This window comes from Ursus maritimus, unplaced genomic scaffold (assembly GCF_017311325.1).
Source record: "Ursus maritimus isolate PB19 unplaced genomic scaffold, ASM1731132v1 scaffold_1, whole genome shotgun sequence".
NCBI lineage: Eukaryota > Metazoa > Chordata > Mammalia > Carnivora > Ursidae > Ursus > Ursus maritimus.
The window spans coordinates 30,409,508-30,437,159 of NW_024423343.1; the positions used below are offsets into that span (position 1 = coordinate 30,409,508).

The following is a 27,652-nucleotide window of genomic DNA, read 5'->3' on the forward strand; positions in this document are numbered from 1 at the left end:
GGAAAATTTCAGAGGCTCATGCTCTACCGACTGAGCTAGCAGGGCACCCCTTACAATATTGGAAAATTATAATTCCATTTAAAAGCTACACAGTCAAAAAGGTGCACATATGTGCACTCACGGAAAAACACAAAAGTAATTATTTAGTCATAACTAATTTATAATGAATTATAATATTTCATAATTTTACTGATTAGAATTCATTTATGTAGTCATCAACTACCTTCTATGTATGTCTAGGCACACTGGACTTTGGGGTAAAATATAAATAAAATACCAAGAAAATCTTCAAGAAAGTATTAATTTACGGAAAGGAAATCCACTGACGAATAAATTTTAATAAAACCTAAAGCTGTAACAGAGGTTTCTTCAAAAAGTCTCCTAAAACCTCACTAACTTTATCTGTTCTTCAACCCTCAGACTTTAAACCATATGTTCTCACAATTTAAGCTCCTCAATGCCAGTGGAACACATTCTAGTCAATAATGATGAAAAGATCAACTTTCAGTCCCACTGTGGCTTAACCCACTGTGATCACCATTCAGGCTGCTGGGTGTCACCCTGTGCATGTAGGGAATGCATAGAGAGGCACGGGACATGGTGATGAAGTTCAATGACCAACCACTCTTCCAACTAGGACATCACAGAAGCTGACCCTGAACGCTCCCTTGCTCAAAATATCCTGCTTTTCAAGTCTTAAGCATCTTGATCCTTCTCAATCATCCCTCCAAACAAAAACAGACAATACAGATTGCACAGATCTGCATGCCTTATGCATTACTCCAACATCCAAAGTGCTCTGAAAACCCATTTGGTTGGTGGGTTTGGGTGTGGGTTTGTCTTTGGGGGGGGGGGTGCTTTTTATAAATTTGGTACAAACTATGCTGAATGGAAGCCATTTATCATCTTTATCCCCCTAAGTGTAAATATTAGTATGTTTTGCTAGAAAAACATTAATGGAATCATTACAGGTTACTGCACAAGACTTATGGGGGTTAGGTGGTACTTAGTATAGAGTTCCTCCATCTACTGCCTTCCTAAAATCTGAAAAATTTAAAATTCTGAAACCTGTCTTTAAGAGCTTGCACTCCTCTTCATTTCAGATGGTTCCCTTTTTCCTTCACTAAAACTGTGACCCCGAGCATGACCTTCAACTTCTTCCTCTGCATCTCCACATCATTCTTCACCGATCCAACCCCACTTATTTTTTCTCCTGTTTTTGAAGGGAAAATGTCATTCCAAACTTTTCAAGGTCAACCGCCAGCTGGGCTGGGGACCACACTCCATCCAATTTTCAGGACTCCTCTTCTTTCACTCATCTCATTTGCATCTTGACTTCTTCCCCTCCCTTGTCCCTTGTTTCCTTCCCAAACCTTGGTGGATTTTTCCCTACTCTGAAATAAATTTCACCCCTACAAATGCATGTAATCTATTCCTTTTTTCTTCAAAACTGTATTTCTAAAAAGCATAAGGTCTGTCTTTGTCTTCATTCACTTACTCATTCACTCAAAAAGCCTTTACTGACTACTTATTATGGACTGCATAGTAAAATGAAAATATGGTCATCACAGAAAGACCTCATGGTACTTGTTGGAGAGGGAAGAGGGGTTGCAACAGAGAGAGAAAACTATAGACTATTAACATGTAATGCACTTTGCTAGTTACTTGGACAAACAGAAGAACCTGCTATTTCCCACACACTTCATTGTTTCAGACTGCTTGCTTCTCTTTTCTGAGGAAACTGTAACGATTAACACTGAATTGTAACTTTCCTTTATCTTTTCTCCTCCCCAGTTTATCATCTAGTCAGTGCCTTGTGTATGACAGAAATTTAATAAAAATCTATTAAAAACAGAATATTACTATGTTTGCCTATTTAACGGCTTACTTTATATTTTTGTAGTATTCTATTTTATTTCTTAGTTATTTTATTCATACTATGTATAGAAGAAGTACCTGTATACTTACCATTAAAATTTTATATAACTAGTATTTCAAAATGTCCTTCATTCATGGCTATTCTCAAATGTCATGTCCTCAGAAGAGTCTCCCTTTTTTTGGCCTCCTTTAACTACTTAATTTAAAATAGCCTTGGCCTTACCTCCTCAACAGTCACACTATTTCCTTTACTCTGATACACTGGTCTTCAAAACACTTGCCTTGCTTCACTTGCTATGTGACAACTGCTGTTTTGCTTATGGTCTCCTCCCCCTCCTCAAGAGTATGGGCTCCATGAAGGGGGCCACTGTTCTTTCGCATTTCCCTCCTATCACCGATACCTCACACATCGCAGGTGCCCGATACTAAACATACGAAAATAAATCAAAAACAACATCTGTCATGCTCAGGACATCCTTGAAAATAAGATGTTGAGTTTCAGTGCAAGTTGGTGACTAATTTTCAATTAATTCCACCCTTCCTGCATTATAGTTGACAGTGTTGCATGCACTAGGCGGTTTTTCCTCCCACTTTTGTGCCAGAACAGCTTAACCTTTTATTTAAGTGTCTCTGGTCCAAAAAACATTAAAATTGGGCAGCTCTAATAAATACTACCACATAATGACTCGCTCCAGTTCTCTGCAGTAATTAGTACTCTGGTGATGAAATGTGCCTCTAAGGTTCAAAATTTTATAATGTTTTGACAGCTGGAATCTTACCAAGCATGAAATGAACCAATAAAAAATTCTTTTTTCGTTATCATTCTCCAAGTATTAGAAAAAAATATATGTATTCTCAACATATAAGAGTAGTACCATAAGAAAAAAAAAAAAAGTGACCCCCCTCAGATTCAAAGAGGAGGGCTTATGTAGCATTCAAATGAAGAGAAATGTAAAATCTGGTAACTAAAAACCAAAAGTGACTTTAACAAGCAAGTGCATCTCAATCACCTTGATTAGCAAAGATAATATGCATTAAAATCTTCACGCCAGTCAAAAATCTCAAATACCATATTTTCTTTTCCCTCTTTAACTATTTGATGATCATGGTATCTTTAATCATGTCAAATTATTCTTTGTAAGATTGCTTTTATGTGAATACAGTTTTCTCCTCAATGTCCTTGCATCCCAAAGAAAATAAGCATAGCCCTGACAATATTTCAAAGTCTGGGCGAAGATTTCATTTGTATTAGTGGAGGTCATGTGTTTTACCTGAAGTAATAAAACTACAACTTCAAGGTTAATTTTTACATAAACTGAAAAGTCAAAAGCTTTAAAGACCCCACATGTCTCTACAAATCCAAATATATTCTCAAGGATATCTGCCCTATTTTATGCAAAATAAAAAATGCTCACATCATGAGCAATTCTGGAGATGGATAGTGGTGATGACTGTACAACAATGTGAACAGACTTAGTGCCAGTGGACGCTACACTTAGACATGATTAAAATGGTAAATTTTGTTCTGTTTTACCACAAAAAAAGCAAAACTCCTTTATGAGCTGCCTCTCTTGCCTGAACATTAATTTCCTTCTATTCTATTCTGAAACGTTGATGCTTTATCTGAAAGAACTTTGCTATTCGTTTCCTAAATGTATGCTCTGATACAGTGTAACAGGTTCCAATGAACTTTTCTGATGTTTGGCACTCAGTCACTAACTCCCTTGAATTTTTAAGGAGCCAAGAAAGATGAAGAAATTCCTAGAAATGTGCCTTATTTTATGCCATCAAATTTACCACCATAAAATATGAGCTTTCTTTATAAATCATGCAGTAATATAAGATAAGCTATGTGGGATGCAGCCGTGAACACTCTCAATATGTGATGGGACATGAGGCAGAATCCCGGAGTACCACAGGAAGGCATATTGTAACTGTACCCCTCTAAAATGAAATGGCATGCTTCGAAATTGGTTATTTTTTTAATGATTAAGCTAACGAGTTCTGAACTTTTAACCTATATGGATTTCATAATTACACAGCTTGAAATCCTCATCAGAAAATCTGTCTGCTCCTGAAATTCAAATCATTTTATAATCTTGAATAATGCATGGCAACTCTACAGAAATTAAAACATTTCACAGAAGAAATTCACAACCTATTTTTTTTTTTACCAGAGCATAAAGCAACAGAAATTAGCTGTTGCTTCCTTTAGTCAGCCCAGCTCCTTGCTCCACACACCCCCAGCTCTTTAACAAGGGGCAGCTTATTGCTTTTTATATCAACTACATAATGGGTATGGATTCACGGCACAAACCTTTTAGTACATGAGCCAGTACAGAGACCATTCAGTAGAGTTCCCCAAAAAATACCACAAGCATGGAAAAACGAACTCTATCTAAGCATGGTAGTTAAGAACTCTGGCTTTTTGGTCAGAGTGTGAATTCCTGGCTCAGCCACACCCTGGCTCTGGGACAGTGAGCAAACCATGTAATTCTGTTGTCAGCATTAGTTTCTTCATCTTTAAAATGGGGATAATAGATCTACCTCACTGTAATCCTGAAGAGTCTATCAGAGAATGTAAGTAAATCTTTTTAGCAGTGTGTCTCATACTTGGTAAACTCTCAATGACGTAAATTCTAGTTAGAATCATAAATACTACTCTAATTACAGTCACACAATTCTGTAATAACAATTTTCATGTTTACAAAGGCTTCCTCAGTAGAAGGCATCTGCAAATATGTTTCTTCTCCATTGGTGAAAAAAAAAATGTATTGTGTGGTATTAATAAAATGCTAGACGATAGGTAAATCCACAACATTCCACATAAATTTTTAAAACATAACACAGACTTAAGATTTTTTAAAGTTAGACTTGTCTTTAAGCTCTTCATATATGTATTTCAAAGCAGAAATATTTTCAATTAATCACACCTAATAATTTACCATTAATCTCCTGTAAAACAAATGGAAATTTTTCTTCTAAACACGAACAGAGATCAGAGCCAATATACAGCTGCCTAGGTAAGCAACCAGCTCAGTAAGCTCCATTAACATGGTCTTACAGTTTCCTAGACAGGAATTCTATGCTGTACTTAAAGTTCTGAAAGTCATTTTCTAAAATATCCTAAGATTCTTATACTGAAAATACATCTTGCTTTTAAAATTTGCCTACAGTAACTAGATTAATTATTGACCAGAATTGTAACAAAAACTTCAAAGAGCAAGGAAGAGGCTAAAAATCCCCAAACAAGGATAGAATACTATCATAAAACATTAAAAATCACCTTTCATGAGATATCATCTCACACTGGTCAGAATGGCTAAAATTAACAAGTCAGGAAACAATGGATGTTGGTGAGGATGTGGAGAAAGGGGAACCCTCTCACACTGTTGGTGGGAAAGCAAGCTGGTACAGCCATTTTGGAAAACAGTATGGAGGTTCCCCAAAAAGTTAAAAATAGAACTACCCTATGACCCAGCAATTGTACTATTAGGTATTTATCCAAAGGATACAAAAATGCTGATTCAAAGGGGCACATGCACCCCAATGTTTATAGCAGCATTATCAACAACAGCCAAATTATGAAAAGAGCCCAATATCCATCGACAGATGAGTGGATAAAGAAGCAGTGGTATATATATACCACGTAATATTACTCAGCCATCAAAAAGAATGAACTCTTGACATTTGCAATGACATGGACAGAACTAGAGGGTATTATGCTAAGCGAAATAAGTCAGAGAAAGATAAATATCATATGATTTCACTCATATGTGGAATTTAAGAAACAAAACAGATGAACATAGGGGAAGGGAAGGAAAAACAAAATAAGCTAAAAACAGAGAGGGAGGCAAAGCAAAAGAGACTCTTAACTATAGAAAAAGTATCGAAGGTTGCTGGAGGGGCAAGGTGAGCGGATGCACTAAGTGGGTGACAGGCATTAAGGAGGGCACTTGCTGGGATGAGCACTGGGTGTTATATACAACTGATGAATCGCTAAATTCTACTCCTGAAACCAGTACTACACTATATGTTAACTAACTTGAATTTAAATTTAAAAAAATCCTTTTTCAAAGAATAAAAACATAGCAGTAATTTTAAATAGTTTTAAACCAAAGGGAAAATCCTACAAGGGTGTTTCTTGTTCAGCACTCCTGTCCTACCACATTTGTTCTTAAAATATTGTTTGTTTTGACACTATCTTTGTGTCACTCAAATGCAGCAACAAAGTCACATATAAAAGTTGTCCAGGCTTCGACAAATTCCTAAAACAAAGCATTCAGGCTATACTTTAAACACTGTAACCAAGACACTGGCATTGTCCCAAAATAAATGATGGGGAGTACAAAGTGGATGCCAGGTTTTATGCATGCTTGCAGCTCCAGATCTAATGGACAGTGAAAGGAGGTATTTTAAAACAATGATTTGGCTTAAGTATTACTCAACTAGATGTCATAATAAAAGATTATGTGTCAAAAATTCAATCCAGAGCTGCATTCCTCTCCTTATATGGAGACACTATAAAATTTTTAAAATCTATGTTATTTATTTCATATAAAATGTATTACAGTCAAAATAGTGCTCAGAGAATTCTAGCCATAATTATTTTCGTTGTATAAAAAGCCAATTTTATGGGGCGCCTGGGTGGTGCAGTCGTTAAGTGTCTGCCTTCAGCTCAGGGTGTGACCCCAGGGTCCTGGGATCAAGTCCCACATCGGGCTCCTCCGCTGGGAGCCTGCTTCTTCCTCTCCCACTCCCCCTGCTTGTGTTCCCTCTCTCGAAGGCGGTCTCTATCTCTTCAAATAAATAAAAATAAAATCTTTAAAAAAAAAGCCAATTTTAAAATGAAGTTGTAACTAAAATTTAAAAATTTCTAACTCCCCAAATTATGTTGACTTTCAGTGACATTAGGCCATCAGATTCTACAGTTGAATAAAAGAAACACTTTTCCATTTAAGAGGGAAATATTTAGTTTTGGAAAAATCTAAGCAGTATGTTGAATTAAATTACCAGGAAAGAGACTTCCATAGTATTCATTTCAATAAATGTGATATTTATTTTCAGCTTCTGACTTCCAAAGAACAGCAAAGATTTAAACACAGTACTTTAGCATATTTGATGTTCTACTTTGATTTGAATATTCATTTCAAATATCAATGTAGCAAGAAATATACAAGTTCTCAATCTAAGTTCTCTTGAAACATGCCAATTCAATAAGTTTTCTTTTTGTGTGTATACACACAAAAGATACTAAAGTTTAAAATTAAAACTTGGCCAACCAGAAGCGGCATTCCATATTTTAATGCATTATATATGAGCACAAGATTCATCTCAGATTGAAGTCTCTGTGAAGTGCAAAATATTTCATATTATGTTCAATCATTGCAGTTAAATACTTAACTTCCTTAAATAGAAGTCTCCATTTGGGAAAGAGACATCTAAATAGTTGGAGTGTTTATGCCTTTGACATTAGGTTTCCCGAAGGAAATGTCAACATTTTTATCGTTTTTCTATCACTTTCTTATTCATATTATTCTTTGTTACTTGTTTTATTTGGATGTTTATCATAGCACATCCTTTTTTCAAGTCATCAGCACACGGAGTCTGTGAATTATTTTTCCATCCAGTCACATTCATGCCCCCAACTCCGACACTTCTCACTTAACCTCCAAACTTCCTAAATAAACCAAAATAGCCCCTGTAGTTTGAGGAGAGGGGGCAAGTTCTCCAGCAAGTTCAAAGAACTGCTTTTAACTGCCATGAAGGTACCTCAGAAAAAAAAATTATTTAAATGTCACAATGTGAAGAACCACTGTCTTTATATTACTTAAGTATGGGTTGCATTGGCTTTATCACAAAAATGTTCCTAATGTCCATGCTGTGAGTACTCCCTCTGCCTTGATGATAGAAAAAAATGCCCATTCTGCCCCAGCTAGTGGCCCAGGGCCACCTGGGCGTCTGTGCGCTGCTCTTGCTACACCTAGAACACCTAGACACCTCTGTATAACTTGGATACTGGGTAGGAGAACAATGACCATGTGTCAGGTCAACAGCTCCAGTTCTTTCTGGAGGATTGGGGAAGATTCTGAAAACTAGCAAAACTTAAGTACTAAGGGGAAGCTGGAGTATTAACCATACTATTATCTCATGGCACTGGAGAGCTATTTACAAGATTATTATACTTGACGCTAAGTTCTTAAACTGCCTGAGTTTTTTGTATTGTTTTGGATTTTTCTTTTTTTTTTTTTTCTTCATAGTTTCCAGATTCTTCATGTAAAATAAGTTTGCATCTAGTGAAAGAGAAATCCCAACATTTCAAGATCAGCAGTGAACACTTCTTCCATGTTATTAAAATAAAAATTAGGAAGACCGGATTAAGAAAGGACCTCTGGGAAAACCAGCCTCTGTGCTCCTCTGTGAGACGCAGATCAACTTAACTACTTATGTTTTAAGTATCTAAAAAGGCCAAAAACAGAACTCGTTCTGATTCCCCAGTCCCTAGAATGCTGGCTGTAAATACATAATTTTTTAAAGAATGAGTGAAATAGCAAGAGTTTATGTTTAATAGTTTAATATCACGAATTTCTTCCTTCTAGGAAAAACAAAATCAACAATAATGCATAATAAAAAATTTAAAATAGAAAAATAGAATTCTTACCAAATGGAAACAGTCCACATTAATCTTGTTTATTAAATCAAAGTCATGCAAACCAAACAATTGAAATACATATTTTAACCTTAAGGGGCTTAAATCTTTCATCAACAATTCAAAAATTTCTGAGAAAATAGAGCTAAGTAACTTGGCAGAACCATCAATAAAACTCAGAAAACTTTTCAAATTAACAACATTAGAAAACTAAAAAAGGGAAGAACACATAGGCCCTAATCATGAGGGAATGAAGAGGAGTGGGAAAATGGAGCCCACAGTCCTACAACAGTGGGAAAGAAGTGGGAAACTTTTATCTGTGAGTCACAGAAAAGTGTAACTGAAACAGGAGGAAATATAAGGTAATACAAGACTCGTGTAATTGGAGGTCCCGAGCTCCGATGGGCTTCAGCGTAGACGAATCCCCTGGCTCAGGACCCATGTCCCAGAGATTCCCTGGGGTCTGGCGGCTTCTACAGCATGCTGGAAGCTGGATGGCTGTCACAGTTCTAAGGCTCTGAGAGTAAAATTCAGAGGGAACTTCTCCCACAAGACCAAGGAAAGAGCTTTCCCAGATGGCCTCAGCTAACTGCTCTTCGAGCATCGTTGGCACAAACTGAATCACATGACCATTCTCAAAGAAATCACTGGCACAAGGAACTAGATCGCAGCTGAAGGACCACCCAGACTCACCCTTGCAGATGGGTGGTCATACAGACCAAACTATACAGGCTGCATGTTGAAGGGAGTTACCTGAACAAATGCGGAGTCCTCCTAGGAAGGCAAAAGTGAAGAACGGATGCTGGGTAAGCAAACAATAATACAACTGTGTAATACACAGGCCAACCCTGTATTTCTAGATGGAAATGCACGCCTCATAGGCTCACAGTTGGCCTGTTGTGGGTCAAATACACTCCAAACCTAAAAGAGCAATCCCAGGCAAATGTTTGCTCAACTCTTATGTTTTCTCAACGACTGAGGGTCTGTGTTTCACAAAACAGCATATGCTTCACTGAAGAGCTATTCGTTATATTGAACTGTTACGTACTTCCTTCCTTAAACCTCATTGGACCAACTTGTTGGGATTCAGTGGATGAGTTCATTCCTTCTTTTCTATGATCCCCCGAATACGTGAGGACACTTAGCAGGTTCCCTTGCACCCTCTCCTCTCAAGTACAGTACCAAGGCTCTTCGATCTCCACAATATTAAGTATTTCCATTTTTAAATAATGACCCAAAAGCTTTGTAAGATTTCTACTTAAAAGGTGAGCTACTTAGACCACCACATTATGCCATCATTTTAGGTTCATTTTTGAACTGGTACACAGTGGCTACACTAAGCTAGTAGTCTAGAAAATCAGGTTCTAGCCCTGGTATCAAGAACTAGGAGATTCTTCAACTTTTTTTGTGTGTGTGTATATATAAATATATCTGCATATTTCAGATTGTTGGGCTATTACAATCGCCTCAAATTATTATTTTGCAGTCTTTTTGTTCTGTTTATGATTAAGTATTTTGTAAATATGTGTTTCACTCGTAACATTTTGGATTGAAATTAATAAAGATAATATGAACAAGTATTTATGCTATTATCTCCTCTGATTAAAGTCTGCACAATGAGTCTTCTTTATTATTAAGGAAATGTCATTTGATCCTTCAAAATTGATTCATAACATCAGAAGAAGGGAAGCTAAAAAGAGAACTTAAAAACTTAAAGCAGTAAATATAAAGTGCAGTAATCCTGCCAAAATTCTCTAAGTGAAGTTTCCATATTTATGATGGGGAAGTACACGTTATTTTTAACAGGAAATCATATACTTACAGGACTTTAAAAAGCTACAATTTTTAAAAGCCAAATTTAACGAAATTCTTATTTACTAAAAATGTATCTATGAATGTAAGGCATCTATACATGTAAATGGAATTTGTAACAAGTATCACAACAGAAAGGTTATAAACATTAATTTGATTCCAAGAGCAGCTCCAAAAAAGTTCACCTGATTCACAATGTGGCTCATTAATAACATCAAATGAGTCCGAGCTCCTGGAAACGTAAGGACCTGTATAGTAAGAGATTAACTAGGAATGCAGCACATGGCTAGTCCCATGAAACTGCTGAAGAGCTCACAGTCTCCCGGTGAAATAAAGGAGCTAAATAGTTGCTTGCCTAAGCTTGTCGGTACTGAGACCTATCCCTACTGCTGTTTTGTTTTTCCCTAGCCATGGGGTTTCAGGTATTCAGGTGCTTTTCTTTCCATAAAATTTTCTCTGATTTCTTAAGATCTCTCCTAAGACAGAGAATACCCCCTGCTCTTCAAAGAAGCACGCAGTCCCCCTCCATTTTCAGAAACCTACTGCCAGTCATTAAAACAGGAACCACATAGTGATTATATACACAGAAATGGTAACAGAGTCCAGAATCTTGGAAAGCTCTGGGAAACTGTCTTTGTACTATAGTTTATTCCTTCCCTCTTGTCTGTACGTAGAAGCTCTGGTATCTTTGCTTCCCAGCCATTCAATTCCCAACAGTAAATTTAATCCCTCAGTAACTTGCCTCTTCCTACAACCATCAGAGCTGCCTTCTTTCCAGGTTGAAGGAGTCCCTGTTGTCTTGGACGCCTTGGTGGATACAAAGAGAAGACTGGTTTTTTTCCACATAACCAGCCTCCTTCTTTCCAAACCTCTCTCAGAGACATCCCTCTTCGCCTGGCTCAGTGTCCTTCTCCATAGCAAGTCCCTCCTGGACTACAAGTAATATTTGCTCCAACACCTGAGGACCTCTGTCGCAATGGGTAAGAACAAAGGGCTCTATTGGTTTGGCACATCGAGTTCAAAGTGTTACCATATTCTTAATTTCATTTGATCCTCCTAGGAACCCAGTGATGTCAGTGAGATAGGGTATCTGATTTTATAAATGAGAAAACAGAGGTTGAGCTATGTTAGAATAGCAAGAAAAACCTGGATTCAAACTGCCAAAAGCCCAATGCTCTGACACTTCACACCTGACAGTATTCCTTCAGGGAAGCTGGTTTTAGCTAGACGTTAGGCAGAACGCAATCTGACTGAGCTGATACACACGTAGGCAATGATGGTATGACACCCGATTAGCACCGAGAGGCATTTGCATTTTTCAAAGAGGATATTTTATAACTGAGGTAGCTTTCTATTTGGTGTAATTTCGGGTATTTTAATGAAATTGCCATTTGTAAGTTATATAAGTCAAAAATAGATGTATTTTAAAAATAATAATGGTCCCATACCTCTTGGGCATAGACAGCTTCAAAAGAACCTAATGAGAGAGCACGCGAGCATTGGGAGAACGGCGTCCAATAACATCTGGCTAAAGGCATGTTATAATGGTGAAAATGTTCATTGATTCTTTTTTTTAGAATTACATGTTTCGCTCTAAGTAAAGCATTACTGTAATCTCAAGTTTTATTGGCTTTTTCCCTTCAACCAAACTTGAAGTTTTCCACATATATCAAACATTTTCTTCTGTTTATTCTTCTTTCCTGTACTCAAATGCCTAACTAAGTTAACAGCACCACCAAGCTTGAAAATTTCTTTTCTTTCCAACCTCTGGTGAAATCTTCGCATCGCAGATGTGTGCAACAAACAAGCACGCTTGGGGCAAGTATACACACACTCTGCACACACAGATCTGCATACAGACTCTCTCCTCACGCACGCGCACACAACTATATTTGCCAACAAGCTAAACTGCAGAAGACACCGGGGAGAACGAATTTGACATGGCCGTTATCTGGATCACTTTGCTTGAAGTTACTACTTTCCAACACCATTCGTCTTTGCCACAGTAAGGTCACAAAGGCATGGATTCCAAAGTGCTCCTTTGAGGTTGAAAGTGCCCACAAACTGCCTCTTAATGACATAGTTAAAAGAGACAATATAATTTGGTGGAAGAAAATGAAGGACAATTATAAATCTTCAAGTACCAGCTCTCTCACTAACTAAAATCAAACATGTTTATTAAATGCTAAACCACAGGTAACAAGTCAGTTGTCAAAAAATATTTTAAAAGGCTATCTCAGGGGGCACCTGGGTGGGTCACAGGGTTAAGTATCTGCCTTTGGCTCAGGTCATGATCCCAGGGAACCTGCTTCTCCCTCTCCCTCTGCAGCTCCCCTGCTTGTGCTATCTTGCTCTTTCTCAAATAAATAAATAAAATGTTTAAAATAAAATAAAATAAAAATAAAAGGCTATCTCAGTCATAAAGGAGCATGTAAGACATTTGGGGAGACAAAACTAAGGCTTAAGTTAGACCATAAAAATTTTTTTTATATTCTTTTGTTTTGGTTTTGGCTTTAAGTATTTATTATTTTATTATTTCATTTATGTAAGTTCTACAACCCAATGTGGGGCTTGAACTCACAACCCCAGGATCAAGAGTCACAGGTTCTATGCACTGAGCCAGCCAGGTGCCCCAAACCATAAAATTCTTGAGAATTCTAAGATGGCAATTGATACATGTAACTAAGCAATAGTGTATTTTTTTCAAAGGGACTGCTAAATGATTTCTATAAAATTGCAGAGCACAGGGAATTTACTTAGGGTTGGGATGGTCCGCAAATACTGACTAGAAAAAAATATAATTTGATCTGGATCTTGAAAGATGGGTAAGAATTGAGCAGCATAAATATATTTTCACCTGTTGATAGTACTTTATAACTTCCTTTTTATTTTTACATACTTCTCAACCTTCCCAATTACGCTTATGAGAAAGAGATTATTTATCATTCTCATTTATCGAGAAAAAAAAAAAAGCTTAAAGTTGGTCATGACTTACTACAGACCTAATAACATGCACACATAAATATGCATTCATTCACTCCTCTATTCCACTCCACAGCCATCTGAACAGGTGCAAAGTGCCACCCGCTATCACAGGCAGTGGGAACACAGCAGTGAATAGAACAAAGACCCTCTCCTCGTGGAGCTTACATTTTGTAACATATACAGCTGACCCTTGAACCACATGGGCTGTTAGGGGCCCTAACTGGCACACCCCGTAGTCTAAAATCCATGTGTAACTTTGACTCACCCAAAATTTAATACTACTGGCCTAGTGTTGACCAAAGCCTTACCAACAACAGAGATGATTAATACATATGTTGTATATTATATATTATATACTGTATTCTTACAGGAAAGTAAGCTAGAGAAAAAAATGTTTTTAAGAAAACCACAAGGAAGAAAAAACACACAGTACTGTACTGAATTTATCCAAAAAATCCACATATAAGTGGATCGTGTTGTTCAAGGGTCAACTACAGAATAGATCTTCGATAAGGCAGGAAATAGGGACAAGGACACACTAGACAGGTGAAACATAAAGAAAGCTCTGAAGCAAGAAAGTGCCAGGTACATAAGAGAACAGTCAGTATAGCAGTTTCATTACCGTTGAGGTTTGAGAAGGCGGAGTCTGAGAGAGCGAGTTTGGGGGATACGAATTTTGGGCTGGATTCAGTACACACTGAAAGGAATGGTGGACTTGATCAATATTACATTAGCAATAGTAGCATATGATATAGTAGTAACAGCAGTATAGTAGAGTGTAGGAATAGTTTTCTTTTTAAAGATTTTATTTATTTATTTGAGAGAGAGACTAGAGACAGAGCACGGTGGGGGGGGGAGGGAGAGGGAGAGAGAGCACAAGCAGGGGGAGTGGCAGAGGGAGAAGCAGACTCCCGCTGAGCAGGGAGCCTGATGTGGGGCTGGATCCCAGGACCCTGGGATCACGACCTTTGCCAAAGGCAGATGTGTAACCGACTGAGCCACCCAGGAGCCCCAGGATAGTTTATTATATATAAAATAGTAGTATATTAATTATAATAGCACCTAACACTCAGTGGTGACTTACTACAGGACAGGTAAGCTCCTAAATACTTTACATGTATTAACTTGTAAAATGAGTACACTTTTTAGCTCCAAATGCCCATGAGGAAACTAAAGACAAAGAGATTAAGTAACTTGCCCAAAGCCACACAGATAGCAGAGCCAAGCAATGCACGGACTCTGCCTGTCAGGAATAAGCTCTTAGCCTCTGCTTGCACTCATGGCACAGAACAGGGGTGGGAAGCTAAACGCAAGACCACCAATTCCTTATCAATTAAATAACCTTGCCTGAAATTTTACCGATTTAAATTTGCTAGCTGTGGAAATGCAAAGAGAGGAGCAGACACATGCGACAAGTTAAAGAAAAGAATAAATGGATTTACTAACTGCATTTTTTAAACGATGGCAGGTTCAAACCTGAAAGACTAAGAGAAGATATTCGTATCAATAGAAATAAGGAAGCCAAATGGAGGAAGCCAATTTGGAGGGAGGGAAAGGGAGTGGTTTTAATACATACCAGATGTTATCAGCATTTAGGGAAGAAATGCGGAAATGAACTCAGAGAAGACATCAGCTGGAAATATGGAGCCCTTCAAACTTCCTGGTTCAGATTTTTTTTTTTTTTTTTTTTTTTTTTTTTTTTTTGCAAGAGAATGGGTTTAGGCCACATGACTGCTGAGGTCTCTTCTGGGTCCATGACTCCGTAATTTTGTAATTCAATAAGCATAGAATATCTATCCTTAGAAGGTTTCACATAGAATTTCTTGGCCAAGAGGTTTTGCATGGACTCTGGAAACATTCTGAAAACTTCCTCTCAAATATGGTTTCATAACTTCAACACTCCCCCCAAAAAACAAAACAAAACAAAAGCAAAAAATACCCAAATCCCTCCCCCCAAAAAAATCAACACCCAGGAACCAAAGAAAAATTGAGAAGAAGAAAACCCCCCAAAACACCATATTCTGACTTGTTAAAAAAATCAAAGGCTTAAAAAGGTGTTTTCCCTTGAAATGGGAGCCTCACTGACAGAATAACTCAAAATGAGGTAATTAAAGCAGGACCTTTTTTTTTTTAAGGAGTCTAACTTAATTAAGCATCCCTTACCTACCGAAAAACACAAACTGCATAAACTGTCCAACTACATACTGAAAAAGTTATATACTTCATCACAACCAGCTATTTGCCTTTCATCCAGTGAACAGGAAGATAGGAAGAAGTCTAAATGTAAAGGAGTTTTATAAATGCACAGATTTTGCTTCAATCCTCCTAAGGTGACATAAAAGCAAAGGTCAATATTGGTAGGGATGAGCTCCCTGAAGAAATAAAAACCATTGGTAGAAATATTCACTCTGGTTTTACTATCCACTACGCAGTCTGAGCTGGACTAAAAATACAATAAAACTGAGAATGAAATAGAGCCAAAAACATCATCACATTCAGGGAGTTATCGCCTGTAAGCTGCTTTCCAGGTAGCTGTGGATTCCACTAGGGGGCAACAGAGCGTGTTCAGAGAGCGACGTGGGCTTCAGGACAGTGTCTGGTTTTAGGTCACTAGTTCAGTGCGCAAAACAGTCTCCATCGCAAAAGCACACTGGATCCCTGAATGTCTCCTCTATTACCAAGCACTGTGTTCTGATAAAAGGATTCCTGTTTTAAAGTTAAAGTTAGTCATACTGGCATTTTTATTTCTCAATAATACATAAATCCAAATGTTTTGTCATAATAAAGTTTCTTCCCATAAAATTATTACACAATTTAATAACTTTCCAACAAATTTAATAAGATTTTTTAAAAAACTGAATGTACTACCTATAGCCTTTGATATTTTAATACTTAAATTTAAAGCATTTAATGATTAAATCAAAATGCACAGGTAAAAAACATACTAACAACACTATCACAATATTCAACAGCTAACATTTGGGCACTTACTATATACCATACTATACTGAAAACTTAATACAGTTTTCAGACACTAACCCTATAAGATAAAAACCAATATTATATCCATTTTACAAATAGGCAAATTAAGGCTAATAGAAATGAAACTTATCTAAGGACTCATAGATATCATGAGTGCTTCCTGAGGCCAACCCACCATTACTAGAAACCAAGAGATTTGGGCATTTCTCCAAAATTAATGCCTGTGATAGTCAAAATTTAGTCAACTATAGAAACATTCTTTCATTGTACTTTACCACATAATAAAATTTTACTTTTGTGTATGTATTTACTTTTTGTAAAACCATGGCAGTAATCCAATTTATATAACAAGTTATAATTGCTGTATTTCAGTGTCATATTGCAAATGCCTCCTACAAACAAGAAATAATAACAACAAGGAAGACAATCATTAAAAAAGTTCAATACTCAGGTTCTCACACTCAAAAAAAATATCAGCTAATGCTAAGCTTTGCAGGGGCTTTGTTGGATGTTAATCTGTAGACTTCTTAGAGTCATTATGTATTACAATGAGAAACTGGTAAGTCAATATTACATAGCTCTGGTGTGACCCTGAAATTATTTCTACACAAGACAACAGCATAACATTCAAGGCCTGAAGAGCGAGGACTCACCCCAGCGATGGAGATTCAATTTGTGATGTACTTTGGAAAGAATGCACAGATTGATCAACTAATCTGAAACGTAAGACATTTTCCTTGTCCTACAAAATCTCAAAGCCCAACTTGTCAAAACCATCATCATTTTAAAAGTTTAAAATAGGATAAGAGACGCTATATTAGTATCCTACTGATGTTATGTTACTCCACACATGGTAGCTTCAAGTAATACAAATTTATTTTATAATTCTAGAGCTAAGACATCTGAAATAGGTCTCATTGGGCTAAAATCAAGAGGTCAGCAGGGCTGTATTCCATATGGAAGTTCTATAGGAGAATTCACTCCTTTTCTTTTCCAGATTCTAGAACCTGCCTGCATTCTTTAGCTCCATTTTTTTAAAGATTTTATTATTTTTAAGTAATCTCTATACCCTACACAGGGCTTGAACTTAGAACCGCAAGATGAAGACTCACATGCTCTACCGACTGAGCCAACTAGGTGCCCTTGGCTCCATTTTTAAAGTCAGCACTGGACAGTCAACTCTTTTCACATTGTATCTAATACCAACTCTCTTGCCCGCCTTCCAATTATAAGGACTTTTCTGATTATACCTGGCCCACTCAAATTTCCCGGCCCCCCCAAAAAACCCCGAAAAACCCCCCCCCCCCCCCGATTTTAACATCCTTAATCACATTTGCAAAGACCCTTTTCCCATGTAACATACATCTCACTGGTTCTGGGCATCGGGAGTAGCTATCTTTAGAGGCTATTACTCTAAAGCAGACAGCACAGCATATAATTTGTGCACATTCTGCAATCCTTCTGAAAAGTAGTTACTGAAATACAGAATATATTTTCCTACAAAACGGTATATAGTTGTTGGACAAGTGCAGTCTACCAAGTTCTCAAAGGAGTAAGCTGGAACATGGAGAAAGGGATGCAAGGGACAGCAACGCAGGCAAAACACTTTTACAATAAATTAGGTACAGGCTTCAGGCAAAGAGAGTTGAATTTATATATGTGTGATATATTAATTCAAAACAACTTTGTTACGCTCCATAGCGCTATTACCTATCTTTCCTTAACAACGGTGCTACGTAAAAATAAATTAATGCTTATTTATAATTCATGAATTTTCATAATTAGCCATTACAGATACAAACACCCAACACGCTGCTTGGCACATGGCAGAAGAACAGAGGAGTATGGAAATTAACTTCTAGCCTGATTCTACCACTTACAGCCTGTGTGATCGTCAGCAAGTCGCTTACAATTTCTGGGGCTAGTCTCCGAAATTAAAAATAGGGATAATAAATAGCTCCTGCCCGCAGGGTCGCTGTGAAATAAAGTAGAATATATAATTGCCAAAGACATTCTCGGCCACTGTTAGTGCTGCATGAAATGTTAAGTAGTTGTTATTGGGTGAACGACGTCAGTAGCCTTGGGCTGCCGGAGAAAAGGCAGTAGCAAAAAACTGTAGATTTTTAGGTACTTATCCCAAAGAACTTGAATCTTCGAACAGATACATAAAACTGGAGAATTTTTAAGAATGACTGTTAAAACTGGATAATTAAGTCACACCATAAGATTGTACACAAATATTAGTTATCATAAGATGCAAAATTCCAAAGCTGCTCCAATAATAAATATTTTGATAAAACATAGGATAGAAATATTGCAACATGGTTAAAAACTCGGCTCCCCTGTGAAGGGGCTCTACTGGCAAAGCAAGTTAGAACAAAAAACCTCCCAGGGAGGCACCACGTGCACCACGCACTGTGTTGGCCCGAGGAATAATTGAGATAAGACCAACCGCAAACCACCTCTGCCACCCGAAGTTTTGAAAGTCATTTATTTAGAAAACTGTGTGATCGTAAGTAGAATACCACTCGGCCTCTAATTTCAGTCTTCGCAGAGGTGTACCGGGTGGCTCTTCCTTACACTAAATAAATGGCCTCAGCCTGCACTGCTTTCTGATTCTAAATTTGCTTGTTTCTCCTGCTTCCTCCTTTGGGGCTGGGCTATCAAAGGTGCCTAACTGCCATTTTCACCTGTAGTGAGAGGCTTTCCTAGGGAGTCGAGGTAAGTGGGCGTTGGCCAAAGATTACTTACATCCTTCCATGCCTCTTGGGCTTGCATTCTATATTCTAAATGCAAGAGATTCTTAGACAGCTACATTGAAAATCGGTGAACTGTAGTTTTATCTAAAGCTTGATACTGTATCAAATTCACCCAAGATCCTTTGAGACATCAGAAAACACTTAGAAGTATCATTTCTAATTACTTCTTAATCTAAACTTACCAAAAAAAAAAAAAAAGTAAGGTTAAACAAAGTTTGGCAGAACCTTCTTTCCACGCTAGATAAACTATCCGAAAATCTTCAGACTGCAGAGACAATGTCAGGGAAAAAAAACCGATGCTCTCTTTTTCACTTAACATTATGTTTAAAAAGGAAAAATGGGAGCCTGTATTTTTTCCGGCAACATCCACAGTGTACGTTCTCATCTACTCTGCAGCACAATACCAATCAGGCTCCGTGTGTTTGATGTGAAAGCACATTAATGAAATAGAGATACCTGCACCCAAACAGCACTAATCCTTTGCTAGGATTTTAACTGACTACCTCATTTTTTTCACCTGATTCAGTAGCAGTGAAGTCCCTTTAAAACCGAGATTACATATAATAAAAGCTGTTTCTGTGTCTAGTAAATGGATTATAGTTAAAAAGGGCACCGCCAGGATAGTTAAAAAGAATTCTCTAAATGGAAGAGCTCTGTAGGACAAATGATTTCCCTGAGCACTGCTCATGGAAACATCCTTCCTGTAATTAGGTCTTGGATAAGGCTGGGATGAGACATTTTCTTCTGGCCCTTCTTAAACTTGCTACTTTTTGGCGTTTAATTTTAATCCACTGGACATCAGTGAAATCTGAGAAGGAAAGACCTTCTTCATTAACAAACAGCCCAAATGCCTAGACTATTTCAAAATAAGAAGATGGCTACAGAGGCAGAAAGTGAAACAGAAATACAGAAGTGAAAGTCCTCCTCTAAAGTTATCAATGTAAATAATACGTTCTTATTTTCTGGGAGACCAAGCAATCAATAGGAAGTCTACATCAAAATCATGTATAGCAGGAGTCAACTACAGAGAGTAAACCTCTCTTTTTCACTCATTAATTCAGTAAGTGTTCTTCGAGAATCAAGTTTGGGTAAGAGACTGTACCAGATATTATGTATACAAGGAACACAAAGGAAATAAAAATCTTCTGGTCCATGTCATCTAGAACTTACAATCTATTTAGGGAGATAAGTCCCTTATGAAATGAGTAATCATAAAACAAAGCCAATCAGCAAACCAGAGTTGAGTTCCAACAGAAAACAGGGAAAATAAATGGATAGAATGTTCACAAAGACTAACGAAAATCTGAGTAGTCCAAAAAGATCTTACAGAAAAGGAAAAATGTAAATTTTACCTGAGTTCAATAAATCACTTATTCATATTCCAGCGCAGTTGGTTCTCTCTCTCTCTCTCTCTCTCTCTCTCACACACACACACACACACACACACACACACAGCCCCTCCCTGAGAGTTCAGAAAAACAAAAGAGAGAAAACATGCATACACACACAAATTAGCCTAGTACAAACAGCGCTAAGGATACACAGGAGAAGAAACTCTGAAGCAAGGATGCCTCAGGGAGAGCTGTAGTTGATTTGGGAGGACACAGGAACCACTGATGAGAGGAGCCCAACACAGAAGCCGTCATAAAACAATGTGCCTCAACAGCAAAAATTCAGTGTATGACAAATGAAGTCTCCTCTCACACGTTTTCCAGTTTACCATCAGAAGAAAAATCTTGTTAAAATAAGATATTTGCAATGGGATTATTCCCAAGTAGGTGGCAAAATATGTTCCAACTTTTTGCAATATTCAATTTAGTATTTTGTTTTGTTTTTACTTTAGCAATGAAAACAAAGACTACCATGAAAGATGGGTGTTTGCCAGCTACTTTTTTAAAAAAAGGAAAAAATCTTCACCATAGCTCCTCTTAAGATTTTTCTCCCCATTGTATTCTCTGTTTTGAAACACATTCAAATCACAGGCATTGAGCTGAATATTTAGCAAGGGCCAAGAATAAACCCCAGAGCCAACAATGGCAAGAAGAACTCCAACAGCCTCGGAGCCTGATGCTAATTTACTGAGACGCATCAGAAACTCTTGGGAATGGGGGCGCCTGGGTGGCACAGCGGTTAAGCGTCTGCCTTCGGCTCAGGGCGTGATCCCGGCATTATGGGATCGAGCCCCACATCAGGCTCCTCCGCTATGAGCCTGCTTCTTCCTCTCCCACTCCCCCTGCTTGTGTTCCCTCTCTCGCTGGCTGTCTCTCTCTCTGTCGAATAAATAAATAAAGTCTTTAAAAAAAAGTATTAAAAAAAAAAAAAAAAAGAAACTCTTGGGAATGAAGTGTCCACTAATTAGGCCACCATGAACAGATTCCCAAACCTTGACAAAGTTTTTCCAAACATCTGATGAAGAACTTTGATTTATGGGCTGTTCAGGTGAAACCTGAGCAGATGGTATCTTTTCATAGTAATTGACACAGGAGTTTGTTAAGGATCTCAATCTCCAGGAAACACATAGCTCTACAGAGAAAAACAAAGAAGAGTTCTAGTCACCAACCTTATCTTTGTCTTCAACGACATCTGCCAAAACATCATCTGGATCCAGGATTCCTCCATCTGTGTATTCTAAGTGATGAATCTTCACCCAGTAGCCAGGATCCTACGGTACAACAATCAACAAGTTCCATGATGTCAACTTTTTAAAAATACAGTTTAATTTAAAAAATAAGTTGATTCATTAAAAATACGCTCTAGTAATGAAATGTTTGAACACCAAAAATAAATGTTACTTCTATTTCGACACACATTTGTCATTTTTATCCTATTTCAGGTAAATCAGTAAATCAAAGCATACATAGTTCATCAATTATCCTGGAAGATAAATTACAATGCAAAAATAAAGTGCCACAGTTATTTGAAAAGCAAATTCAAGAAATTTTTTTATAACTTCAATTTAGGTAATCCCAAGAATACTTTGGGGGAAGAAAAAGGATCATTTTGAGGGTACTCTTTGAAATGGGCTTAGAAATTCAAACTGAGGTTCCTAAAGTTGTCGGGGCGGGGGGTGGGGGGATCAAAAGGCAGAAATCTTTGATGGCATTAGTTGTCACTTCAGAACCTATCAATGGAACGGGGAACCGCTGACCTCTTCATCTTTTTATATCTCCACACACCACGCACGTCCTCAGCTCCAAGATTTGAGACAACAGAGAGAGCAAGAGCTCCACACAGCAGCAGCTCGAACTGTGTTTGGAGCTGAACGAGGAGTTCACTGAACTAGAGTAGCGACTTAGGAGATTTCCAAGTACTATTTTAAAAACCTGCTTAGGAATGTGAAGGCTTAAGGAAAAGAATTATTTTCTCCATTTGATATGTGGCTAAATACTCTGAGGCTAGAACTCAGAATTAAATGATACCACTCATTCAGTTACGTACATACTGAGACAAAGGTCAACCAGAATAATGAGACAAAAACATGAACCAATGAATGAAGAAAAACAGTAGCCAGTTTTTTACCAGAATCCCCAAGCTATCATCAGTTTGACTCTGTGATTCTTAGGAAGCTTCTCAAAGTGGGAATAATTCTTCTAGGATAAAGTGATAAGCCTTTATCATATGAATCTTTATAAAGGATAAGAACTAACATAGCCCACAGAATTCAACTGCAATTTTACAAAAACTAATAGAAACGGCTGTGACATAGGTTCCTTTTTACCTGCCCCCCAATAAAAGGCAAGGACATGCTATTAAATAAAAGTAATGCTTTTAAAGCAGCTATGCAGAGGGCTACTGAAATGTGGCCCAAGTACATAGCTTTTCAATAATCTGACTTGATAAAGTCACAGGCTTAAAAAAATCCAAAGGAATTCTCCCTAGCTAGGCCTTTGACATTTCAAAATTAAGTTTTCTACAGAGTACCTGAAGAGCTATTCCAAGTATCATGAAAGGAATTTCTTTGCTTCTAATATTAGATTTATAGGTGGAAACACTAATGATTAGGAAACTTTAACTACCTGATTCTCTTACCCAGAGAGATCACAAAGATTTGAGCAGTCACTGGATAAGCAGGTAAAGAAAAGCATAGCACACCCATCAATCAGATTCTTTCATCAGAGATCTTTACCAATTCAAGGTGATTATGCTATAAATGGTGAGCTAAGTGCAACAGACTAGATTCTAAATAAGAATACCAGAGCAGACAAAATACTATGTAACAGGCACTGGGCCATAAAGAAAAGAAAGGACTCCCCCTATAATCTTTGGGAATTCAGTCTTTTGGCTATGGCCATGCCACAGGCAACGGATTTTTTCCAAATGTACCCAGGACTTCTCATTGAAATGTATAGGGTATTACATTTTCCTTGTCAAAACTGCCTCCTTACAAAGGGAGTTCAATTTAATTAATTTCTATTAATATTCATTGAGTTGGTTTTTGATATATTACAGCACTGTAGATGCAATCTGTTGATTCTAACCATGTTTGTCAAAGGGATGCATTCTGAAGAGTTCTAAAGAGTTTGGTTTTTTTTATATAGTCAATTACTTAAAAGCAGACATCTATTAAGTTGTCTGCTTTTTTCTCATGCTCAGTTTGTAAAAGCAGATTTTATCACTTAAGACTGCGGTAAACAGCTACCCCCAACAATTGCAGTGTAAGTTAAAGTGCACCTGTTTTCCTGCCTAGATGCAGGAACAGAGAGGAGAAAACCAAGGGCTCTGATTTAAAATAGGAAAACTCAGGAGGTAAGAGGGGACACAATCTGACCAGTAGCAAAGGGAGGAGCAGACAGGTGGCAGCATGATGGGGCTGTTAAGCCGTGCAGCATGATGGGGCTGTTAAGCTGCGCAGCATTCTGCTATCACACATACTTGCAGGATCTAAGACCTTCTGGAAAATAAGACCTAGGAGTTGCAGCCACAACATTTATCTCTAATCACCTAATTGTGATTCAAAGGAGTACAAGAGAAGTCTTAAAGAACTAAATCAAGTAATAAAGTTATTTTGAACATCTTGGAATCATATATTCAAACCAAAAAACTTTTTAAGTGAAATATACAGAACATAAAAAAAAAAAAACCTGCAATTCTAATACTACCATCTCACATCAATACTGCCATTTTATACACTCCAGAAGAGAGACTGAGGATAAGCACATCCAATTCTGAACAAAAACAGCCAAGCTATATCAAAGTCGTCTCAGTTAATATTTTGCATGTCCAAGGGAGGGAAATAAACAAACACAGCACGTACTGACTGTGATTTTGTCCCCATGGTATTTTGGCCACGGTGCTATAGATCACTTTAAGAATATACATACAATATTAGCAGCCAACAGCCATTATAAGACCATAAATTCACCCTGACTCCTTTATGCATGTAAAAACTTCAACCATTACCTTGCAGTCAAGATTTTGCATTTCATTTACTTAGTTTTATTACCACCAGGAATAAAACTGATCAAACATGAAAATATGTTCACATATGTGTCGAGTTTCACACAATCACTTGGAAAAGTTTACTGTACTTTTCAGGATCGTGACATTAATTTATCTTTCTTTTGCACAAATATCTGTAATATATAAAACAAATTATTTTGAAAATATCTCTAGTGAATGTGTTATTCAATAAATCTTCTACTCGTAGTTTCTTAAAGTATTGAAAAATAACATTATTTCCTCTATTTCTGATAGTATCTCATCATATTTTTTAAATAATACACAGTTTACTTAAACACTACTGGAATTTCAAAATTCAGAATAGCCACGAGGATGAACTGGAAAAGGAAACAAATGCATATGCATTATGGAAATAAGACTGTTTTACAAAGAACTTACAATGATCAATGTAGAAACTGTTCCAAATAAGCACTGATATTAGTAGCAATAAATATCCTTCACTGTGGAGAGATGGCATGAAATTTGACCCTAATACCCTAGAAAATCTCTACTGGTCAGAGTTCTGAAGAACAATAATTTTCCATCTGCAGTATTGGGAGTAGACTGACAAGCCAGATACCAAAGTGCTATTGACTACCAAGCACCGAGATTATGCCAATCATCAAAAGAGGCAAAACTTGGATGGTTCTAAGCAAAATGCTTCTGGTCCAAAAAGAGAAAAAAAAAAAAAAAAGCCTGCAATGGCAGCTAGGCTCAAAAGTGCAGTGAGCACTACAAAAGAAAAGCCAATGTTGGAAAAGAGCTGCATTTATCAGTGGTGGCCAATTACAGAGCTCAGTAATGCAGCTGGTTTCCTGGTGACTTAATGTTTTCACACAAATAATCTCACCCACTGGGACAGAAGAACAATTGTAAAAATTAAAGTCAATGGAAAATTAAAATTTTCTTTGTAGAATTTAATTTCATGAATTTGGTGGGATATACCCATAAAATGAGATTTTACCATTTTGATTATCATCATCGTAGCAGACAACTTTAGTGGTTACTATAGGCCAGGTGCTATAGGTACTGTGAGTTTTATATGATTAGCTTGTTTAACCTCAAACAGCCTCAATAGTTATCAGTCCATTTTACAGAAGAGAAAAGCAAGGCACGGGTAGGTGAATTGACTTAACTGAGGTTAGAAGCTTAATAAACAGCAGAGCCAAGATGTTCTTTTCAAACAGAGAAAACAAGTGATTTTTTTTTTAATCACAAGTACCCTAAGAATAAGGCAAGGGGATCAGATCCCCCTCTGTTGCTCCTTAAGTATATGAATCCAGGTCTCTGGGCCTCAGTTGCTTCATCATTAGTAAACATGGAGGCTCTCTGGCCTTCTGCAAAATGCAGCACATGCAAGTCCAAGTGTAGAGGACACAACAGGGCAATAATAAAAGGCCCCAAAATCTCTCCCTAAGTGTCTCCAGTATTTTACAGGTGACAGAAGCTAGACAACATAAGATCTCATAATCATGGAATTAAAGTTTGGAGAAGCAAGGGAAAAATATCTTTCTGCCAAGAACAGAGAGGAAGCCTGAAGCATCAGAAATTAAATAGAGAATTAATGAAGTTTTCCATCCATGCACATTTTAACTACTTCTATCATAATCCTCTGTGGTTATTCTACTATCAAAAGAGAGTTAGGTGCCCCAGAATAGCACCCAGGAAGGAGACAGTAGTCAGAACAGGTCTAGAGACTGTTTGGGGCAGGTAGAGAGCAAGAGTCTCTGAATAACCAACCACACACAANGTAGGGAAAAATCAGTTCCTGAAAATGACGCCTGAGCAAAGCCTAGCAGAGCAGCACTGACACCTTAAAGAACAGAATTAACCAGAAAAGGCAGTAAAAGGTATTGAGATTATGAGCTGTCCCTGACTTAGAATACTCCTCCAACTTCCTGAAAAACATTGACCAATCCAAATTTGAGAAAAGGGTATGACAAGAACATGAGTTGATGCCACTTTAATCAACTATGTTTCTAAAGAACTCAGGAGAACTAGAACGGCACCAAGGGTTTTTATATGCTGGGTTGAAAGTACTACCCAGCAAATTCAACAGAAATATAAGCCTCAATTTACATTTAAAAATGAAGGTGAATCAGTCCATCTGTAAATTTACTTCCAGCTCTAAAAATCTATGATCCTACCAAAAGAAACTTGATATAGCCACACCAACATCAGATGAAGGAGACTTTAAGAAATATTACTACAGGTAAAGAGAAACATTTCATGATGATAAAAGGGTCAATCCAATGTTAAGAAAACAATCCTAAACCTATGTACCCGATAACATAACTTCAACACATATTGCCCAAATGTACAGGTTTTTTTGCTGTTTTTTTTTTTTAATAAACCAATCCACTTAACTATAGCAAACTGAGAGTTACTGGAGGGAAGGTGGGGGGGGGGTTAAATGAGTGATGGGTATAATCATCACTTGTTGTGATGAGCAGTGGATGTTATATGTAAGTGATGAATCACTAAATTCTACACCTGAAACTAATATGACACTGCAGGTTAACTGAAATTTAAATAAAAAGTTGAAAAAGAAAAAAAAAAAAAAACCTTAAAAAAATACACCCAAAAATCATAGTGAGACTTTTGATAGGAAACAAAGATATAAATCACCTGATGAACACAATTAACAAACTTACCTAATTTATTTATATTCCATACATACAAGACACTGTACCCCCAAAATATTAGAAAATACCTTCTCTACAAGTGCACATAGAATTTATAACCAACTTCAAACGTCTGGAATCACTCAGAATATATTCTCTGACCAAAGTTGAATCAATTCCAGAAATATATCTAGAAAATGTCTGGCTGTTTGGAAATTAGGAAATATAGTTCTGAATAATCCATATATGAAAAATAAATTAGAAAATAGTTTCTAACCTAAAATAATTAAAACAAAAAAAATTGTGGGATGCAGCTAAAGCAGTGCTTAATGGCAAATTTATGGCATTTAGTGCAAATATTAGCAAAAAAGAAAAGCCAAATTCAAGAGGCTAGCAAAAGAATAGCTAGTCAAATCCAAACACAGAAGGAGGGAAATAAAGAGAAAAAAACAGAACAAAGGTGGTTCTATGAAAGGCTTGATAAAATTGACAAATACCTAGTAAAACTGATCAAAAAAAAAAAA

The 27,652-nt window shown here is 37.1% G+C and overlaps 1 protein-coding gene across 6 annotated transcripts in view; it reads right to left on the reverse strand.

Moving 5' to 3' along the window:
* Window positions 1-27,652, reverse strand: part of PARD3B (par-3 family cell polarity regulator beta) — a 978,033-nt gene that overhangs the window by 810,204 nt on the left and 140,177 nt on the right. For all 6 annotated transcript variants that reach the window (XM_040641719.1, XM_008687551.2, XM_040641729.1 and 3 more), the window contains exon 2: window positions 21,626-21,727. In XM_040641719.1, coding sequence (XP_040497653.1) covers window positions 21,626-21,727 — 102 coding nt within the window. The remainder of the gene's footprint in view (window positions 1-21,625; window positions 21,728-27,652) is intronic.